Source organism: Acomys russatus, chromosome 1 (assembly GCF_903995435.1).
Source record: "Acomys russatus chromosome 1, mAcoRus1.1, whole genome shotgun sequence".
Classification (NCBI taxonomy): domain Eukaryota; kingdom Metazoa; phylum Chordata; class Mammalia; order Rodentia; family Muridae; genus Acomys; species Acomys russatus.
The window spans coordinates 86,153,857-86,172,105 of NC_067137.1; the positions used below are offsets into that span (position 1 = coordinate 86,153,857).

Below are 18,249 nucleotides of genomic sequence, written 5' to 3' on the forward strand. Positions count from 1 at the left end.
CTCACACAGCATGGACGACCCAAGATCGATCCCCAGGACCGGTGTTAAAGCCAGCACCGTATCCAAGACACCAGCACTGGGTGACGTCTGGGCACAAATGCTTCAGTAATAGACTCTGCCTCCAACAGTAAGGTGGCAAACAATGGAGAAAGATGCCCAGTGGAGACCCCTAGCTTCCACAGGGGCGTGTATACACACTCACACACGTGTACACAAGCACACACACTCACACGTGTGCACAAGCATACACACACACACAGAAAGAGAAAGGGGGAAAGAAGGAATATGAAGCTCTATGCATGGTAAGAGCCCAATACTTTTTACAAATCCATCATTCAAAAAACTGCAGCGTGCCTGCGGTGAACAAAATCGAATATGTTGCATAGTCTCCCTCTGTCATACAGCCTAATACAGAGTCCTGCTAGTATTTGCTGAAAGAAATGTAATAGAATTAAAATAATAAGCTTTTAAATCTAAGCCATGCCTTAATCTGGACCAGAAGTGGCAAGTAAGCGCCCTCCACTATGCCTTCTCTGTGCTCCACAGCCCAGGAGAGAAACGACAGCATCTGATGTCTTATGGCAACTCACTGTGGGAGGAGATCAGCCAATTCACTGTTGGGGTACCTAGCACACAGCACCACCCAGCACACAGCACCCAGCACCACATAGCACCCAGTGCACTGAAACATGGCCGAGCAGCTTACCAACCAAGTTGGCAAGGAAAGTTGGAAACTAGGAAATTGAAAAATGTCAAATGTTAAAAACGACAGTATGAGTAGAGGCATGGTACAGAGCTTGCCTCGCATGCACGAGGAAGTCCTGGGTTCAATTTCTAGTGCCGAATATTCTGGGCTTAGTGGGAGATGCCTACCATCCCCAGCTCTGTGGAGGTGGAGGGTAATATATGCAAGATCTTCCTTGGCTAAACAATGGGTTCAAGGCCAGCCTGGACTACATGGGACCTTGTCACAAAAATAAAAATAAAAGTTACATGTAATCAACCTCTGAAGTGACTAGTGTGACATCCTGGCTTATCTGAAGCCATTTAAAAAGAACTAAGCAATCATCAGGGCCGTGGTGGTGCATGTCTTTGGGAGGCAGAGGCAGGCAGAGCTGTGAATTCCAGGACAGCCAGGAAGGCTAAACAAAGAAATCCTGTCTTGAAAAACCAAAATAAGAAAGAAAGAAAAAAAGGCAAGATAAGAAAAAAGATTTTGAACTATTACAAACTGTTTATGCCCCCAAATATAAAGAGTCTAGTGAAAGAATCATTAACTTTTCTTTTTGCATATTCAGGATCTGATATCCTGGCTGATGCAACAACAACAAAATAAAAAGAGGAAATTTTATCATCAACAATTAGCACCAATAATATTTCAAGGTCCAATAGCTATTTCCAGAAGACATCCATTTCCTACACAGCAAAGGAGAATTATCTCCTTTTAAGGACTGTAGTTCCTTGTAATAGGTCAAGAGTTCCTCCCAAGGTCATTATGAAGCCTGAGCAAGACACAGGATACAAGAGCCTATAGGGACAACTCACTCAGCAAAGATGAAAAGATGAGTTCTAACTCCAGTGAGAGACCCTGTCTCACAGAGTGCGGTGGGACCAGCAAGATGGCTCCGCCAGTAAAAGTTATTGCCACACAAACCTGGAGACCTGGGTTTGCCTCTGATTTCTATACTTACACCATGATACCATGACATTTCTACATTTCTCTCTCTCTCCCTCTCTCTCTTTCTCTCTCTCTCTCTTTCTCTCTCTCTCTCTCGCGCGCGCGCGTTTTTTAAAGTTTTTCTGTATATGGGTGCTTTGCCTGTGTGTATGTCAGCACACATGGAAGCCAGAAGAGAGCATCAGATTCCCTGGAACTGGAGTGACAGGTAGTTGAGAGCTGACATGTGGGTGCTGGGACTTGAACCCAGGTTATCTGGAAGAGCAGCCAATACCCTTAATCACTAAACGACCTCTCCAGCTCCAGTAAATATTTTTTGTTAGTTTGAGACTAGCTTGGGCTATGCAGAGTTTTAGGCTAGCCTGAGCTATATTGGGAACCCATCTAAAAACAAGCTAACAAAAACCTTTCAAATTTAAATTTCAGAAAATCTGAATTGTTCTGATCATAGATTGGGAACTAAGCCTGCTTTTATAATCTGTCGCTCTGGTATCATAAATAAAAATACTTAAAGAATATCTCTTTACCACTACCAGTCCATAAATACCTCCATTAGAGAAGAGGAGACGAGATGGTGGTAAAGCCAGAGAGCCAATAAATGAAGAAATGGTGCTAATCAGTGGCCACCCGTCCAGGGTACACTTCAGGGACACACAGAAAGATGGCACTTTACTTCATGCCAATCCCCAGCCTCCAGATGTTACCAGTGTTTCTCTCTTGAGGTAAACTGTCCTATTGATCTAGACTTATCAATGGACACATTAAATTGTCACTCTCACACTAATAATGTCTGTGTATTCATTAGTTAGTTGAGAACAGGACGCTAAAGCATGGGTAGAGAAAGAACTCTGAGACAGATTGCCTGAGAGGAAGCTGTGAGGGAGAAAGGACAGAGAGAGAACAGAAGCAAGCCAACAAGAAAGTAACTTGGCGTTAGGGAGATGCCTCGGTGAGTCAGTGGCTTGTGGTACAAGCACGAAGTCTTCAATTCAGAGTCCCAACACCTAGGGAAACCTAAGCCTGAAATCTCAGTACTGGGAGGCAGAGACAGCAGGATTCCAAGAGCTTGCCTGGCCGGCCAGTCCAGCCAATCGACAAGCTCCAGTTCCATAACATACACTGTTCAAAAAACAGAGAGTGCTAGAGAGACTGCTCAGTAGTTAAGGGCACTTGCTGCTCTTACGAAGGACTCAGGTTCAATCCCAGCACCCACACAGCAGCCTATGACCATCTGGGACTCCAGTTCCAGGGGATCTGGCGTCATGTTTTGGCCTCCCTGAGCACCAGGCACATAGGTGGTACACAGGCACACATACAGGCTAAATCCTCATACATATAAAGCAAAATAATATTTTAAAAAAGAAAATTGAGAGCAATGAGGAATATACCTAATGTCTCTCTGTGGCCTCCACACATATGTACACACATGTGCACATGTGCTCCTATGAAAGCATGCATACACACATGCCACACGCATGTACATTGACTCCTCCATACACATACCATTCCACACACATGAACGTGCCCTTCTATACACACACACACACACACACACACACCCTTTCACACAATGCACCTTTCCATACACATTAAAAATAAACATCTTTAAAAACAAGTGACTTAAGTATATCAGGGCTATAAAGGAAAGAAAGGTGGCTGGTGAGAGAGGGAGAAGTGGCAAGGACAGTCAGGCTGACAAGCCTCAGAGCCAAATGTGCACAGCCTGAAGCTTATTAAAAGTGTGATTTAAAAATAAAGTACAGGCTCTGTGGGTAAAGGCGCTTCCTGCCAAGCATGATGACCTGAGTTCGAGCCCCAAGACCCACACAGTGAAAGGAAAGAACTGACACCAGAATGTTGTTCTCTGATCTCCACATGTATGCCATGGCATACTCATGCCCTCCCCAACACGCGCGCACACACAATTAAGTGCAAGCACATCATGAACAAGTACACACCAAGTAAATAACCGCCAGCAAAGGCTCCAGTGAAGGTCATGGAGACAGTCTGATGCCAACACTGAAAACTAGGAGATTGCAAAGGAAGCTCTGTGAGTCCAAGGACAACACTTTTCGAAGTCAGCTACCATACATACCTAATCCCTGACCATTTTCATAAATCATATGTATTCTCTTTCCCTCAGCAGCCTGTCCACCATCATGATTTAAGCATACCCAATATTAAATTGTCACTCTCACACTAATAATGTCTGTGTGTTCACTAGTTAGTTGAGAACAGGACGCTGAAGCATGGGTAGAGACAGAACTCTGAGACAGGGATTGCCTGAGAGGAAGCTGTGAGGGAGAAAGCACAGAGAGAGAACAGAAGCAAGCCAACAAGAAAGACAGATGGACAGATGGACTGATAGATGGGTGGACAGGCAGGCAGGCAGACACCCTTTGGAGCTTCTGGTGAGCACAGATTTTTTTTTCCCCAAGCAGTATCTCTACAAGGTTGTAAATAGATATCTTTTCTTCTTTTCTAAACATCCCCCCTCCCCAGTTAGGTAACATAGGGGCAAACTGACCCCTGTAATCTTGAAACTATGGGGTAGAAACATGCAGTTCAAGGACCCGCACACCCCTACTCAACCCACTCCCCCACACATGTTTGTCTCAGCTGCTCAAGTTCATGCAATGTTATCAGCCAGACCAACGGTGGCGTTTGCAGCAGGCCATCTCTGCAAAATCGCTTGCAAGCCAAAGGATGAAAACTAAAGAAGTGGTCTACCAGAGTCTTGTACCTTGAATGCTTCTCTTAAAAAAGGCCTTACATCCTTCACACGACCAGACGCCGTAGTGGTACCCAGAGGCATAGTCGCTGCAGACTGCGCAGAAGTGGGCGTCCCTCTTTGCGCTTGGACTAGTAACAGGGCTGGCACAGCTGCTCCCACTAAGCTTCCTTTTCAGTGTCTCTCTGGGGGGAGCGGAGAAAACCACCATTGTAAAAAGACGAAAGAGAAAGGGGAAGGGCTTCCCAGAAAGAAAGGGAAAAAAAAAAAAATAGCACGAATTTTGCCAATTTAATCTCTTCGCCTTCCAGGATGAGGTATAAATATATTCCAGGAAATGTGACATCATCTCACAGGGAGAGCCTGTTTGGGGGATGAGTGACATTTACATGGTGAGCTCAAGTCCTCAGAAGACAATGAGGGAGGTGGCTCGAGGTGGGATCAGTAGCTCTAAGAGGAAGCGCCCAGCACCACAAGAAGAAGTGCACTCCCACTCAGGTGCTGGTTTTGCTGAGACATGTTTCTTTGGGGTCGAGGAGGAAGACAGTATAGATGTTACTAGTTTAGAAATGATGAAAACAGTTTTGACAATATTAATAGGACTTTGATGAGAATTCAAGAGGTTAAAAAAAAAAATCCATCCTTGGGTTGGAGAGATGGCACAGTGGTTAAGAGCACTGGCTGCTCTTCCAGAGGACCCAAGTCCAATTCCCAGCACCCACATGTCAGCTCATACCTGTCTGTAACTCCAGTTCCAGGGGATCCAATGTCCTCACATAGACATGAATGTGGGCAAAACACAAATGCACATAAAATAAATAAATCATTTTTTAAATCCATCCTTTAAAAGAGATGTGAGTGAAAATCATTAATCTTAAGGCTTGACTCACAGTTTTTATATTTGTTTCTTTATCTTACCAATAAACAAAAAGATTAGAAAGAACAATTAAATTTTGTGTAATATTTTCTCAATGGTTGGTTTGGTTTGCTTTGGAGCTTGGAGGTACTGGTTTGGGGGTGCTGGGGGTTGGACCCAGACTCTCCTGCGCTGAGATGGATGCTCCAACTCCTGTTTCCTCTACGTTTCATAACAATATTTGGAGTGATGCTTTTTGTCCTGTTTTGTTTTTTGAGACAGGATCTGTCTCTGTAGCCGTGGCTGTCCTAGAACTCACTATATAGACCAGACTGGCCCTGCCTTCCGAGTGCTGGGATCAAAGGTGTGCACCACCACACCCTACAAGTAATGCATTTAATGGGTCAGTGTGCCCTAGCTTAGTGCTAACTTCTTTCTAGAAATCCATTTCTTTCTACCACTTATCAATATGCCATCCTCTTCCTCCACGGCCATTGTCAACACTGAAAATCTTAGAAATTAGATTGAAATAATCTGTCATGTTGCCATGCATTTGGAGTTCAATTTGTTTTAACTTTGGACGTTTCCAATAGAATCCTACAGTGTTTCTCGTTGGTCCTTATACCAAGCACTGCCTCACCTCATCACTAAAGCTTATACCTGTTAGGTTTCCTGGCTTCACATGGCTACTTCGTGGAAGTTGTAGTGTTGCCATGGCTACTTTCATCCTGGAAAACAATTTGTCATCAACGGTAAGTAGCCTGTCACTTTTTACAGTAAGTCTAATCTGACTAAGGGGGAAAAACATTTAAAATCCAACACCTTCGTCCAAACCAAACTGATGCAAGTTTGATGCTTGCTGCATAAAGAGAATGCCCATTGCGGTGAGCTCTCTCCACAGTACCCAGTAAATAAGCACAACTTTGTAATAAGAACTAGACTATCAGACTAGGGCAGAACAACATGTCTCTGGTATCCTAAGGATGCAGGTGACAAAATAAAGACCTTGTGAGCTGGAGAGATGGCTCAAAGGTTAATAGCACTGACTGCTCCTCCAGAGGTCCTGAGTTCAATTCCCAGCAACCACACGGTGGCTCACAGTCATCTATAATGTGGTATGGTGCCCTCTTCTGGCCTGCAGGTGTACATGCAGTCAGAGCACTGTATACATAATAATAAATCTTTAAAAACATAAATAAAGACCTTGTCTAACACATGTCTTTCTTCATACTGAACTGTAAAGTGAGGACCATGCCACCACGAGGACAGGACTTACCTGCTCACAGGTAAGGTGTGCTCCAATGATCTCGCTTCACACCAAGGACTCTTTTGGGGTTCCGCATACAGAAGTGATGACTGGCAATGGGTCGCTAAAGGAGAGAGGTGTCCAGAACTCGGCCATAGCACATTTGGGCTTGCAGTCTGCCTACCAGGCCCGCCTTCCAGGTTATTGGCGCTGCCAGGGACACTGTAATTCATCACAGTCGGACTATAGAATGTCATAGCTGAGTATTCGTGGCGGCTCTCTACGTAGGAGGAAGGGATATAGATGGGGCCATGCTCCAGGGTCAGGATGGACTGGCTGCAGTTGTAGGAAGCGGGGGAGTTAAGGCTTGATGGTGAGTTTTTGATCTCCATGTCTTGAGCAGGCAGCAGCTGAGAAAATTCCCTGTGAGAAGAGGCACAGATGGACATTGTGTTCTCAGAGACTCATGGGCAGGTGGAATGCCTGCAAAGGAAAGGAAACCATGCGTAGTTAAGCTCAGGTTGCTAGAGTAACCAATAAGAAGCATTCGCTTTAGCTAGGGGCAATGGTGCTTACCCACGACCCTAGCTCTCAGGGAGGCTGAGGCAGGAGGATTTCTAGTTCCAGGCCTACTTGACCTACAGAGTGAGATGCCATATCAATAAACAAAAACCGGGGCCAGGGGCTAGCAATATAGTACACAGTTGGTAGAGCACTTGCCTCACACACAGGAAGCCTTAACTTTGATCCCCAGCACTGCATGAACCAGGGACACAAACATCTAAATGAAATAAGGAAATCAATTCAGAGCATGGAAATAAAACTTAATAAAGACGTAGATGTGCTGAAGAAAAACTTTTGTAAACCCAGTATTCGGGAGATGGAGGCAAAAGGGTCAAAAGTTCAACGTTATCCTCCTGTCAGGAGTTCAAGACCAGCATGGAGTATATGAGACTATATCTCAAAAAATTAAAAATAAAGAGCAGGCAACAGAATGGCTCTGTGGGCAAAAGTGTTTGCCGTTCAAGCATGACGGCCTGAGTTCAAGCCCAGACCCCTCGGAGGAATGCGAGAGAGAATTCCTGAAAGTTGTCAGGGGGAGGCACACACATGCCACAGCACCCATGTGCCCACACCTTCTCTGTGTGTCCGTCCGTCTCTGTCTGTCTGCGTGTCTGTGTCTACAAAGACATAGGTTTTTTTTTTTTTTAATTCAAGTATTTGGGCTGGAGAGATGGCTCAGTGGTTAAGAGCACCGCCTGCTCTTCCAGAGCTCCTGGGTTCAATTCTCAGCAACCACAGGCAGCTCACAACCATCTGTAATGTGATCTGATACCCTCTTCTGCAGATAAAGCACTCAAATGCAATAAATAAAATAACTAACTCTTTTTTTAAAAATTCAAGTACTCATTTTATCTTAAAAATGCTAACACGGGGCTAGAGAGATGGCTCAGTAGTTAAGAGCATCACCTGCTCTTCCAAAGGTCCTGAGTTCAAGTCCCAGCAACAACATGGTGGTTCACAACCATCTGTAATGTGATGTGATGCCTTCTTCTGGCAGGCAGAACACTGTACACATAATAATAAATAGATCTTTTTAAAAATGCTAACACATATTAGTACAGGACCACAAGCATATCCTGGAAGATCTGCTTGACAGCATCACCTACAGAGGGGTGCAACTATAAGGTGCAAAGTTCTCACTCTCTACTTTATTTGCTGTTTTTTGAGATGGGTTCTTATGTATCCAGTGCTATTGTATCAAACTACTTATGTAACCAAGGATGACCTTGAATTCTGACCCTCCTGCCTCTACCTTCCTCCCAAGTACCAGGATTATATGCACTCACCACCATGCTGAGTCTGTGCAACACAGGGATCAAACTCAGGATCCCACACTCGCCGGGCAAGCAGTCCACCAACAGCCAAACCCCCACCTCTCATTCATCTCTTTATTACTTTACTGTTGCTGATGTCAGCTCCAGTTTTTAAAAAGATACTGTTATTATATTTTACATGCATGGATGTTTTGCCTGCGGGGTGTCTATGCACTACATGTGTGCCTGGTGCCGACAGAGGTGCCAGGATCCCCTTGAACTGCAGTTGCAGATGGCTTTGATGCTTGGATCCTACCACGCAGATGCTTGGAGCCTGAATCAAATACAGGCCATCTGGAGAGGAAGCCAGCTCTTCACTGCTGAGCCATCTCTCCAGCCTGAACTATAAGAACTTTTAACCACAATAATTTATCACAAATTTGCTTTTCAATTTAAAAACACAGGAACGCATAAAGATATTTTTCCCTAGAACTGCATAAGGTCAACTGTAAGCTGTTACTGAAAAGTAAGCCTAAAGGAGGACATCAGTGAATGAGACTATTATAATTTTAACATATTCAAATATGCTATAATCCTAAAATATCAAAAATGAGAAATTTATCACATAAATAGTCTGACCGTGGTAACTCTGTTAGTCTCTTGCCTCTAAACTTTAAAAGTCACCTTCAATGTGGGATTTATTAAAAAAAAAAAACAACCCAGAATTCCTGTAAGACCAAACTGAGATCAGTAGAGGGCACTAGAGAGACACCATGTGACGAAGGTTTGCTGCAATTTCTGGCCCTGAGAATCCAGGGTGGAGCTTGCCCCAGCCAAAGGTCAGGAATGAAATCCCTCAGCAACCTTGTAGTCTGCGTGGCAGTGACCTTTTCATAGACACCTCTCTAGACTGTGGCCAAAAGGTTGAGCACTGCAGAGTCATCCATTGCACAAGACTCCCTCACCCTGGTAACTGGCACACTCCGAAGGCCTTCTGCCCTTGAGGGAGGGAATCCAGATTCCCACTTTGTGTGCATGACCTGGTTGCTGGCAACCAATCACTGAATTGCATTTTAGAGGGTACCTATTACTTAATCAGCAACCCTAAATCCTCTAAACCAACAGGCATCAGTGCTAGTCAATGGCCAAACCTCACCTTGCCCACCAAGTTCTAAACCCCTCAGAATTGCCCTTCCTTGGGTATCCTCCCTCAGCCCTAAGGGGCGAAAAGAATTGCTGCATAGTTTATAATCCTCTCTTCTGATTGTATTTATTTACATTAAACTTTCCCAGTGGAAGGTACCATAAAACTGTATGGCCTGATTTGCCCCAGACTGCTATACCAACAGAACAGATGCTGCAAAAATTCAGAGGCAGGGGAAATTTGGTGTATAATATAGAGGTCCTCTGGAAGGGTAGCAAGTGCTCTTAGCCAGTGAGCAGCCTCTGGGGCCTCACTATTAAGAGCACTTGCTGCTCTTGTACCCACATTGGTTGGCTCACAACCACCTGTAACTCCAGTTCAAAGGGACCCTAACCACTTCCCTGGTCTCCTGGGGCACCTGCAAGCACATAGCGCACTTAGAGACCACCAGGCCCACACACTCAGGCATGCAGTATAAACGAATAAAATTCTTTTCAAAAGGCTTATGCATAGAGATGGAGTTTTTAAGCAGGACTCCAGTCACTCAGGAAATAAGACGAACAGTTGATAAATGGTACTTTGTGTAGTTAAAACATTTCTGTGCAGCCACGGAATCCACCACACAAGGACTGAAAAAACTTTGCCAGCCATGCATCTGACAGAGGATGAATACCAAAAATATAAAAATTCTCAAAAAAGTAAACATACAGAAACAATGCAGTCAAAAATGGCATCTGGAATTGCAAAAGTGAGTTCTTACAACAATAAGTATCTTAACCCAATATATCACCAATAATATCTTAACCCAGTTGTCATGGTGCTGGATCTTCAGTATCTCAGCTCTATGACTGTGCATCACTGCACTGTTTAACTTGTCATCTGAGCATGGCTGATGCTGCCAAATCCTAAAAGCACATTTAAAGCACTTTAGCAACAGAATTTAAACAGTACACTTTCTAACAACTGAGAGTGACATAGATAAGCTCTTGGCACACATAGCAATAGTAGTTATACACAAAATTTGGAAGTAGTAATTAAAATTAAAATTTATTTATTGTTTGTTTGTTTGTTTTGTTTTTGTTGTTGTTGTTTTGTTTTGTTTTTTGAGGCAGGGTTTCTCTATTTAGCCGTGGTTGTCCTGGACTTGCTTTGAAGACCAGGCTGGCCTCGAACTCACAGTGATCCACCTGGCGCTCCCTCCCTCAGTGCTGGGATTAAAAAAGTGCACCACCACACCTGGCTAAAATGTAAATTTCTTGAACATCCCCAAAATTGTAAAAAGACAAAATGGAGGGTCCAATTTAACAAATAAAAATTAGGGGCTGGAGAGATGGCTCAGTGGTTAAGAGCACTGACTGCTCTTCCAGGGGTCCTGAGTTCAATTCCCAGCAATCACATGGTGGCTCACAACCATCTATAATGTGATCTGATGCATGCTGTATACATAATAAATAAATCTTTAAAAAACAAATAAAAACTATGTCACAAAATGAGTATAGTCTCTATGGTATGTATGCTATCTTCATGTATGTGTGTGTGTGTGTGTGTGTGCGTGTGTGTGCACGCGCGTGTGCACGCGCGCATGTATGTACCCATGGAGACCAGAGAGGGTGTTGGGGAAGATGTCATTTCCCACTATTCCTTCTCTTTCTGAACCTAGATCTCAAGCTTTTCTCTGCTAGGCCATAAGCCAAAAACTGGAGGACCTCCTCTCTGCATCACTCTTGGAGCTGAGATTGCAAGCTTGGGGTATCTAGCTTGTTGCACTGGTTCCAGGGTTGGAACCCTGGTCCTCACAATTAGCCACTGGGTCATCTACAGTCCTACCTTTGTTTTTTGCTTTTGTTTGTTTGTTGAATCAGTATTTCATGTAACCTAGGCTGGTATTGAACTTACTATACAACTAATGATAACCCTGAACTCTTCCACCTCTGCAGGTGTACAATTACAGATGTATACAACCATAGCCAGTATATGTCGTGCTGTGGATCAAGTCCAGGGCCTTGTACAAGCTGGGAAAACTCTCTACCAGTGGAGCCACATCCCATCCCTTCATAGCCTTTCTCATATAGAGTATTACCAAAACGAACCAGGTATGATGGCACAAACCTATATTCCCAGCAAGGGGATGGCAGAGGCAAGAGTTATGGCTGCAAGTTTGAGGTCCACTTCTGCACATTGAGTTCCAAGCCATCTAGATTTATGTACTGTAATTCTGTCTTTAACAACAACAACAACAACAACAAAAAGGCAACCAACAAACAGAAAAACACAAAAGATGCCAATGACTCTTTTAGGATGTAAATCTCCATAAGGAATAAACACAGTATTGTTAATAAACTCTGAATCATCATATGAAAAGTAATTCAATTCAGGAGTTTAAAAGCCAAGAGAATAGCAAATTTCAAACAAATTTGAGCAAAGGACTTCAAGATAATACTAAGTTAACAAAAATATAATTAAATGGTTTGATAAAATTTTAGCATTGTGATCAAACAAGGTCCTATTGAATCCACAGGTCTTAACTTTTCATCCCCATAAAGCATGTATTTATCACTTCCGCATCCGGAAGTTCAGCAGGCTCCATGGCAACCATCAGAGCCTCTGCTGTGCTTTCCTCACTTCAGGTCTCTTGTTTAAGATTGACTCACTCTTATTCTCTCTGTATGAGTGTTTTGCCTATGGATGTCTGTGCACTGAGTGCATATCTGATACTCAGAGAAACCAGAATATCTCCTGGACTTGGAGTCACAAATAGTTGTTAGACACTACATAGGTGTTGGAAATTGAACCTTGGTCTTCAGAAAAAGCAGCAGGTGCTTTTAGCTGTTGAAATCTCTCTCCAGTCCTTTTATCAGGCTTTTAAGAAGCATGAAGCATGCTGGCCATGGTGGTGCACACCTGTGATCCCAGCACTCAGGGAGGCAGAGGCAGGTGGATCGATGTGAGTTTGAAGCCAGCCTGGTCTACAAAGTGAGTTCAGGACAGCCAGGGTTACACAGAGAAACCCTGTCTCCAAAACCAAAACAAGAAGGAGGAGGAGGAGAGGAAGAAGAAGAGGAAGAGGAAGAGGAAGAGGAAGAGGAAGAGGAAGAAGAAGAAGAAGAAGAAGAAGAAGAAGAAGAAGAAGAAGAAGAAGAAGAAGAAGAAGAAGAAAAAGAAAACAGCAGTAGCAGCAGCACAGCAGCATGAAGTACCTGGGTTGAGGAGATAACACAGTAAAGTGTTTGCTCTGCAACCATGAAGACCCAAGTGCAACCCAAGAATCCATGTAAAAAGCTACTAGAGGGCCAGGTGTGGTGGCACACACCTTTAATCCCAGCACTCAGGAGGCAGAGGCAGGCAGATTGCTGTGAGTTCGAGGCCAGCCTGGTCTATAAAGTAAGTCTAGGACAGCCAAGGCTACACAGAGAAACCCTATCTGGAAACACCCCCACACACACACACACAAAAGCTTCTAGATAGTCTATACCAGACTAATGAGAGACCTTGTCTCAAAAAACAAGGTAGACACAGGTGAGATGGCTCAGTGGATAAAATTACTTGCTTCAGAAGCAGCCTGAGTTTGATCACCAGAACCCACAAGAGAATGAGAGAACATACAGACACATACAGAGTCATGGCATGCACACACCTACACTCTCATAAACATCATGCATACATACACACAATAATGATGATGGTGATGGTGGTGGTGGTGATGATGATGATGATGATATAAATTAACTTGGGCTGGCCAGATGGCTCAGCAGTTAAGAGTGCTTGCTACTCTTTTAGAGGACCCAAGTTCAGTTCCCAGCACTCACATCAAGTGGCTCACCTCTGCTTATAACTCTAACTCCAGAGGATCTGACAACTTTTTCTGATCCCACAGGTAACACATGCATATGCACATACATGCACATACATACATCCATATACATAAATAATAAAAATTTAAAATACTAATAAATTTAATTGTTTTCAATATGGGCAGTGCCTAGAGAAGAGCAGCACTTGAGGTTGTCCTCTGGCTTGCCCATGTACACACACATACACACACATACACAAAAAAACCAAACCAACCAACAGTCACATGCAAAGACATGAACTTGGGGGAAAAAGAAAACCACTCCAGCTGATGAATGAACACAAAATTTAAAAACAGCAAAGCACTAAACACATCATCCCTTTCACCTACAGCTGAGATGTATAACCTTGGGTCAGCAGCTCAAATGACCCTGCCAGGCACATGCCACTGAACGGCCAGTGCCGAGGTCATTCGGGTCACAGATCAGCGCCACAGTGACATTGCCCGGAAAGCAGAGGTCTCATATGCCTGCATATCACCTGTCAATTTCTCTGGTGTTTCTACCAAGTCCCAGTACATTCGGTATTGCAGAGAGCCCCTGCTGGATGGACGGTCATTAGAACTATGCTTGCCCCTTCGCCGAATACCTTTTGATACACCCAGATTCGTGTCACGACTACTTGTCAGTGGCATCTTGGATAATTAGTAATGTGATCTCCAATGAAAGAGCTTTTTCTTCCTTAGTCACAGCCTCAGAAAACTTCTGAATGCATGGGGTTATGCGTGGCATGCTAAAGTACTAGCTGGGCAAACATATTTTGGATCTCAAGTTAAGAAATAAGTAACTTTTAAAAACCCCAAATATTGACAGTGGTTTTATGCAGAAGAAACAGGTTGGCCCTGGAAAAACACGGCATTCCAAAAACGAGAAGGCAGACCTACAAATCTAGCCAAAGGACAGAAGTCAGTTACCACCCAACCTACATTCATGAGTATTCTGGCCCAAGGGACAGAGCACAAGCCTGGGTCCGAGGCTCTGTAATGCCTGAAACCATATCTTAGGCAAATCCCATAAACTCCTTAAACTTTCATGCCGTTTTCAGTGGAAATGAGACAATGTTGTGGAATGCACATTTTCACCGCACTCTGGGGAAGACATTCTATGAAGACATTCTATGAAGAGCCACAAACAGGTTGGTGCCAGTCCACTGACATGGCACTGGGCACCCCTCTCAAGACGGTAAGGATTCCCAGACAGTTAAAGATAAAGTGCTTTCTGAGCACGAAGGCTTTTGCTTCTGAATTTTCCTTTTTGAACTGGTGTTTGACAGGAATCCAAACCGCTGGGCTGTTAGGAGCCTGTCTGCTCGGCATGTGTAAAGCCACTGCCCTCTCCCCTGAGTACCATCTCCTGGACCTGCATATGTGGAACTTTGACACGGTTACCTCCATTCTTCCACCACCTGTCCATCCTCCTCCCCGGAACATCCCATCCAAACACTCCACACCCGTGTTCCCCACAAAAGTAAAAACTCACACTCAGAAACACCAGAAAGAATTTCATGGACAAAAAAAATGCATGCAAATACACTTCTCTTCTTTTCTTTTCTTTTCTTTCTTTCTTTCTTTCTTTCTTTCTTTCTTTTTTTTTTTTTTTTAAGACAAGGTCTCACATAGCCCAGGCTGGCCTAAAAATTGCTGTGTAGCCAAGGTTACCCTTAAACTCCCTGATCTTCCTGCTTCTATACTTTGAGTTCTAGGGTTATAGGCAAGCACCGCCACACTTGAGTCACGTGATGCTGGGGATGGAGGCCCGGGCTTTGTGCCTGCAAGGTAGGCTCTCTACCAACTGAGCCACACACCCCTACACCCACACCCCTACACCCACACCCCACAGCCCCACCCCAGTCCTTTAGACACTTCTTAAGCACCAGTTGTCCCTGCTGTGTGCTTCTGGTTAGCAGTTACTACTCTTACATGCATCCTTCCCAAATGCAACATATTAAGCCCCTCAATCATGTTAGGAACAGAGAGAACTTACTCTAAAGTAACCATAAAACTGGCCGCTAATAACTGACTTGCACGCACCTCCTTAAAACTGTATATATGTAGCTTCCAAAATGAGAAAAGGCTAATCTCTCTCTATCATAATTCTTAGAGTGGTATTTCTTTCAAAAGCTTAAATTTAGGTGTCTATAAGCAATACTGCAATAATCATAATTTATTCATTTGTCTATAACAATGTACTAGACACTGGATTATGAAATTTAATATCCAAATTTAGTTTTCAAGGGCTTTGTATATAATAAAAAAAAAAACTTACCAGGAAATGATTGAAGTTCATTCCTCAGGATTTTATACACTCATTTTCTAATACATTCCAGAAAATGACTTGAAATAGCAAGTAAAATTTTATCATGAAATACATAAATGCCATTGCCTGATGGGTACACATTTAGCAAGAATTACAGTGTTTTAGTTTTAAAAGAGACATCATGTCCATTAAATGCTAATTATATATTTGATAGGTTGAATTTAGCACTATGTTTTGCCTTTTATATTAAAGATAAATTCCGAGACACATCAAATCTGACTAGATCCATTTGGGTTTGTCAGACCCATCTTGAAATTGTCTTATATATGCTTTTTGTTGATTTCAAACACATCTCTCATGAGCAAGACTTAAAGTGTTACTTTTTTTTAATGTTAAAATAAATTTTATTGTTAAAATACATAAAAATATAACTATATAGTTTCCAAAATCATTCAGTGGTGGTTCATTCCATATTGAACAGTGAAGAACAGTTTATATTTTTTCCTTTTTGTTAGCAGTCATCTCTACATGTTCTTTTTTTTTTCTTGTATTTTTTTATTTAATTAATTTATTCAGATTACAACTCAATTGTTATCCCATCACTTGTATCTTCCTGTTCTCACCCTATTCCCCTCCCCTAGGTCTGTGACTGAGGGGGACCTCCTCCCCCACTATATGGTCATAGGCTATCAAGTCTCATCTCGGTAGCCTGCTTATTCTTTCTTTGAGTGCCACCAGGTCTCCCCACCAAGGGGAGGTGGTAAAGTGTTACTTTTAAAACTGCTTTCGAAACAAGAATTTGAGAATTATCTAGAAAACTACTGAACGTAAGCTGGAACCCTAAAGTGTCTGCTTTAACACTGACTGATAAGCTGTTGCTTTTCACTTCTGATAAAACATCTACAGAGCAATCGATCCTCAACCTTCCTGATGGTGCGACCTTTTATTACAGCTCCTCGTGTTGGGACCCCCCCTCAGCCATAAAATTATTTTTGTTGCCACCTCATAACTGTAATATTGCTACTGTTATGAATAGTAATGTAAATATTTTGGGAGGTCGTGCTTTGCCGTGGTGGTGGAGACTTACGGGTTGAGAGCCGCTGCTGTGGAGACTTTCTCTGGAAAATGAGCTAAAGTATCACTCACCCTCTTTTCACTGCTGCCATGTATCTGATTTCTAATCTTTCTTCTCGATCTTTAAATAACATTTACATGGAGAGAGAGGAAGTATGTACCGTGAGCCGGATCATTACAGCAAAAATGAAATTTCAAGTGGAATGCTCGCAGAAACACTTGAAACTGAGTAAGACAAAAATGTTTCCTCCAAAGTGCTGTGCACCACACCAAACACAAACCTGTCTTCTAAAATGTAAGTAAAATTGGCAGGCTTGCTTTCTGAATAGCTCTCCACTCGAATTCAAAGTTTTGTTTCACACACACACACACACACACACACACACACACACACACACGGCGGGGAGAAACAATCATATTCACTCGACCTAATTTTCAACTTCCGCTACGAGACAGTCACCACAGGTAATCGTGAAGAAGCAACAGTTAGATTTCTCTCCACCAAATTAGAGAATCAGGTTTAATCTCTCTCAGACTATCCAGGAAAGAAGTAAAACCCTACTTCTGACACGACTAAGGATGGCCAGTGGACTCACTGTCAAGCCATGATCACCTGCCTAAGCTTGGCACATCTTCCCTGGTCCACAATACTCAAACAAGAAGCGCTATCATCTCAACCACTGCCAGGAAGCCAAGGGAGAAGAGGGGCGGGGGAAATCACAGGAATGCTCTTCTTTTTAAAAGGCATTTAAGTCAATAAAATTTCCCTTCCCAATAGTGTTTAAAACAATTGCATCCTCTCCCCTCCTCCTTTGCTGTTCTGAACACAATACTCTACCCAAAGGGGCACTTACCTGGCAGGTAAACATTCTCTTTTTTGCATTCTCTAAATGCAGACACGTGCTTTCCTCGGGTCCCCGTGCAGCACTCGCAGCCACAGGCTGTCGCTCAGCCCTGCGGCGCCGCCAAACCCTACAAATCTGGGCGTCACGGGCGCTGGTAGCAGCACAAGCCGCTCCCTCCCGGCCAGCTCCCCGCCTCCTCTACTCCCAGGAAGTTTCAACAGGTGGTTCTAGAAGCCTCGGAGAAGGCAGAGACCTGAGACTGCGTTTCAAAAAACGCCAGCAGCTGGAGAGGCTGCAAAGATTACCCACGACTAACTGACGTTAGTGCGTTTTTCTTTTAAAGACGATGAAGAGGGCGTGGGAGATTAGCGGAGGCGGCCACGTGACCACAAACCAAGAGCGGGAGATCTCAGGCATTCCCGCGCCGCGCCATTAGATCCCCCGGATGGCGACTTCCAGCCACTTCACAGTCACCCACTAGAGACACCTCCCTCCCAAGACACTGACGGTGGAGGACCGAGATGGGGCCTAGAAATGGTTTTTTCTGACCAGATCCCTAGGGATTCTGAAATTGACCATGCGGGTCCAGGAACCACGCTTCATCCTATGTCCAGACTTTGACCCACGTGGGTGTCATTAAATGCTTAAGTCTGAGGACTATCCTAGAGAAGCACGGCCCTGGGTTTGGGAAACAGAAGCAAAATAAGAAGTAATAATGGAGTAACGTAAGCCAGATCCCTTGCAGGGAGTGTTA

At 43.7% G+C, this 18,249-nt stretch overlaps 1 protein-coding gene across 4 annotated transcripts in view; it reads right to left on the bottom strand.

Annotated features, from left to right (window-relative positions):
- Nucleotides 1–17,645, bottom strand: part of Esr2 (estrogen receptor 2) — a 58,315-nt gene extending 40,670 nt beyond the window's left edge. For 3 of the 4 annotated variants that reach the window (XM_051147751.1, XM_051147742.1, XM_051147724.1), the window contains exons 1-3: nucleotides 17,505–17,634; nucleotides 6,542–6,934; nucleotides 4,422–4,594 (exon numbers count right to left, since the gene is read on the bottom strand). In XM_051147751.1, coding sequence (XP_051003708.1) covers nucleotides 4,422–4,594; nucleotides 6,542–6,934; nucleotides 17,505–17,533 — 595 coding nt within the window. In that variant the 5' untranslated portion in view covers nucleotides 17,534–17,634. Of the gene's footprint in view, nucleotides 1–4,421; nucleotides 4,595–6,541; nucleotides 6,995–17,504 lie in introns of all 4 variants that reach the window. The other variant, XM_051147732.1, reaches the window with a different exon arrangement.
- Between the last annotated feature and the right edge of the window lie 604 nt (nucleotides 17,646–18,249).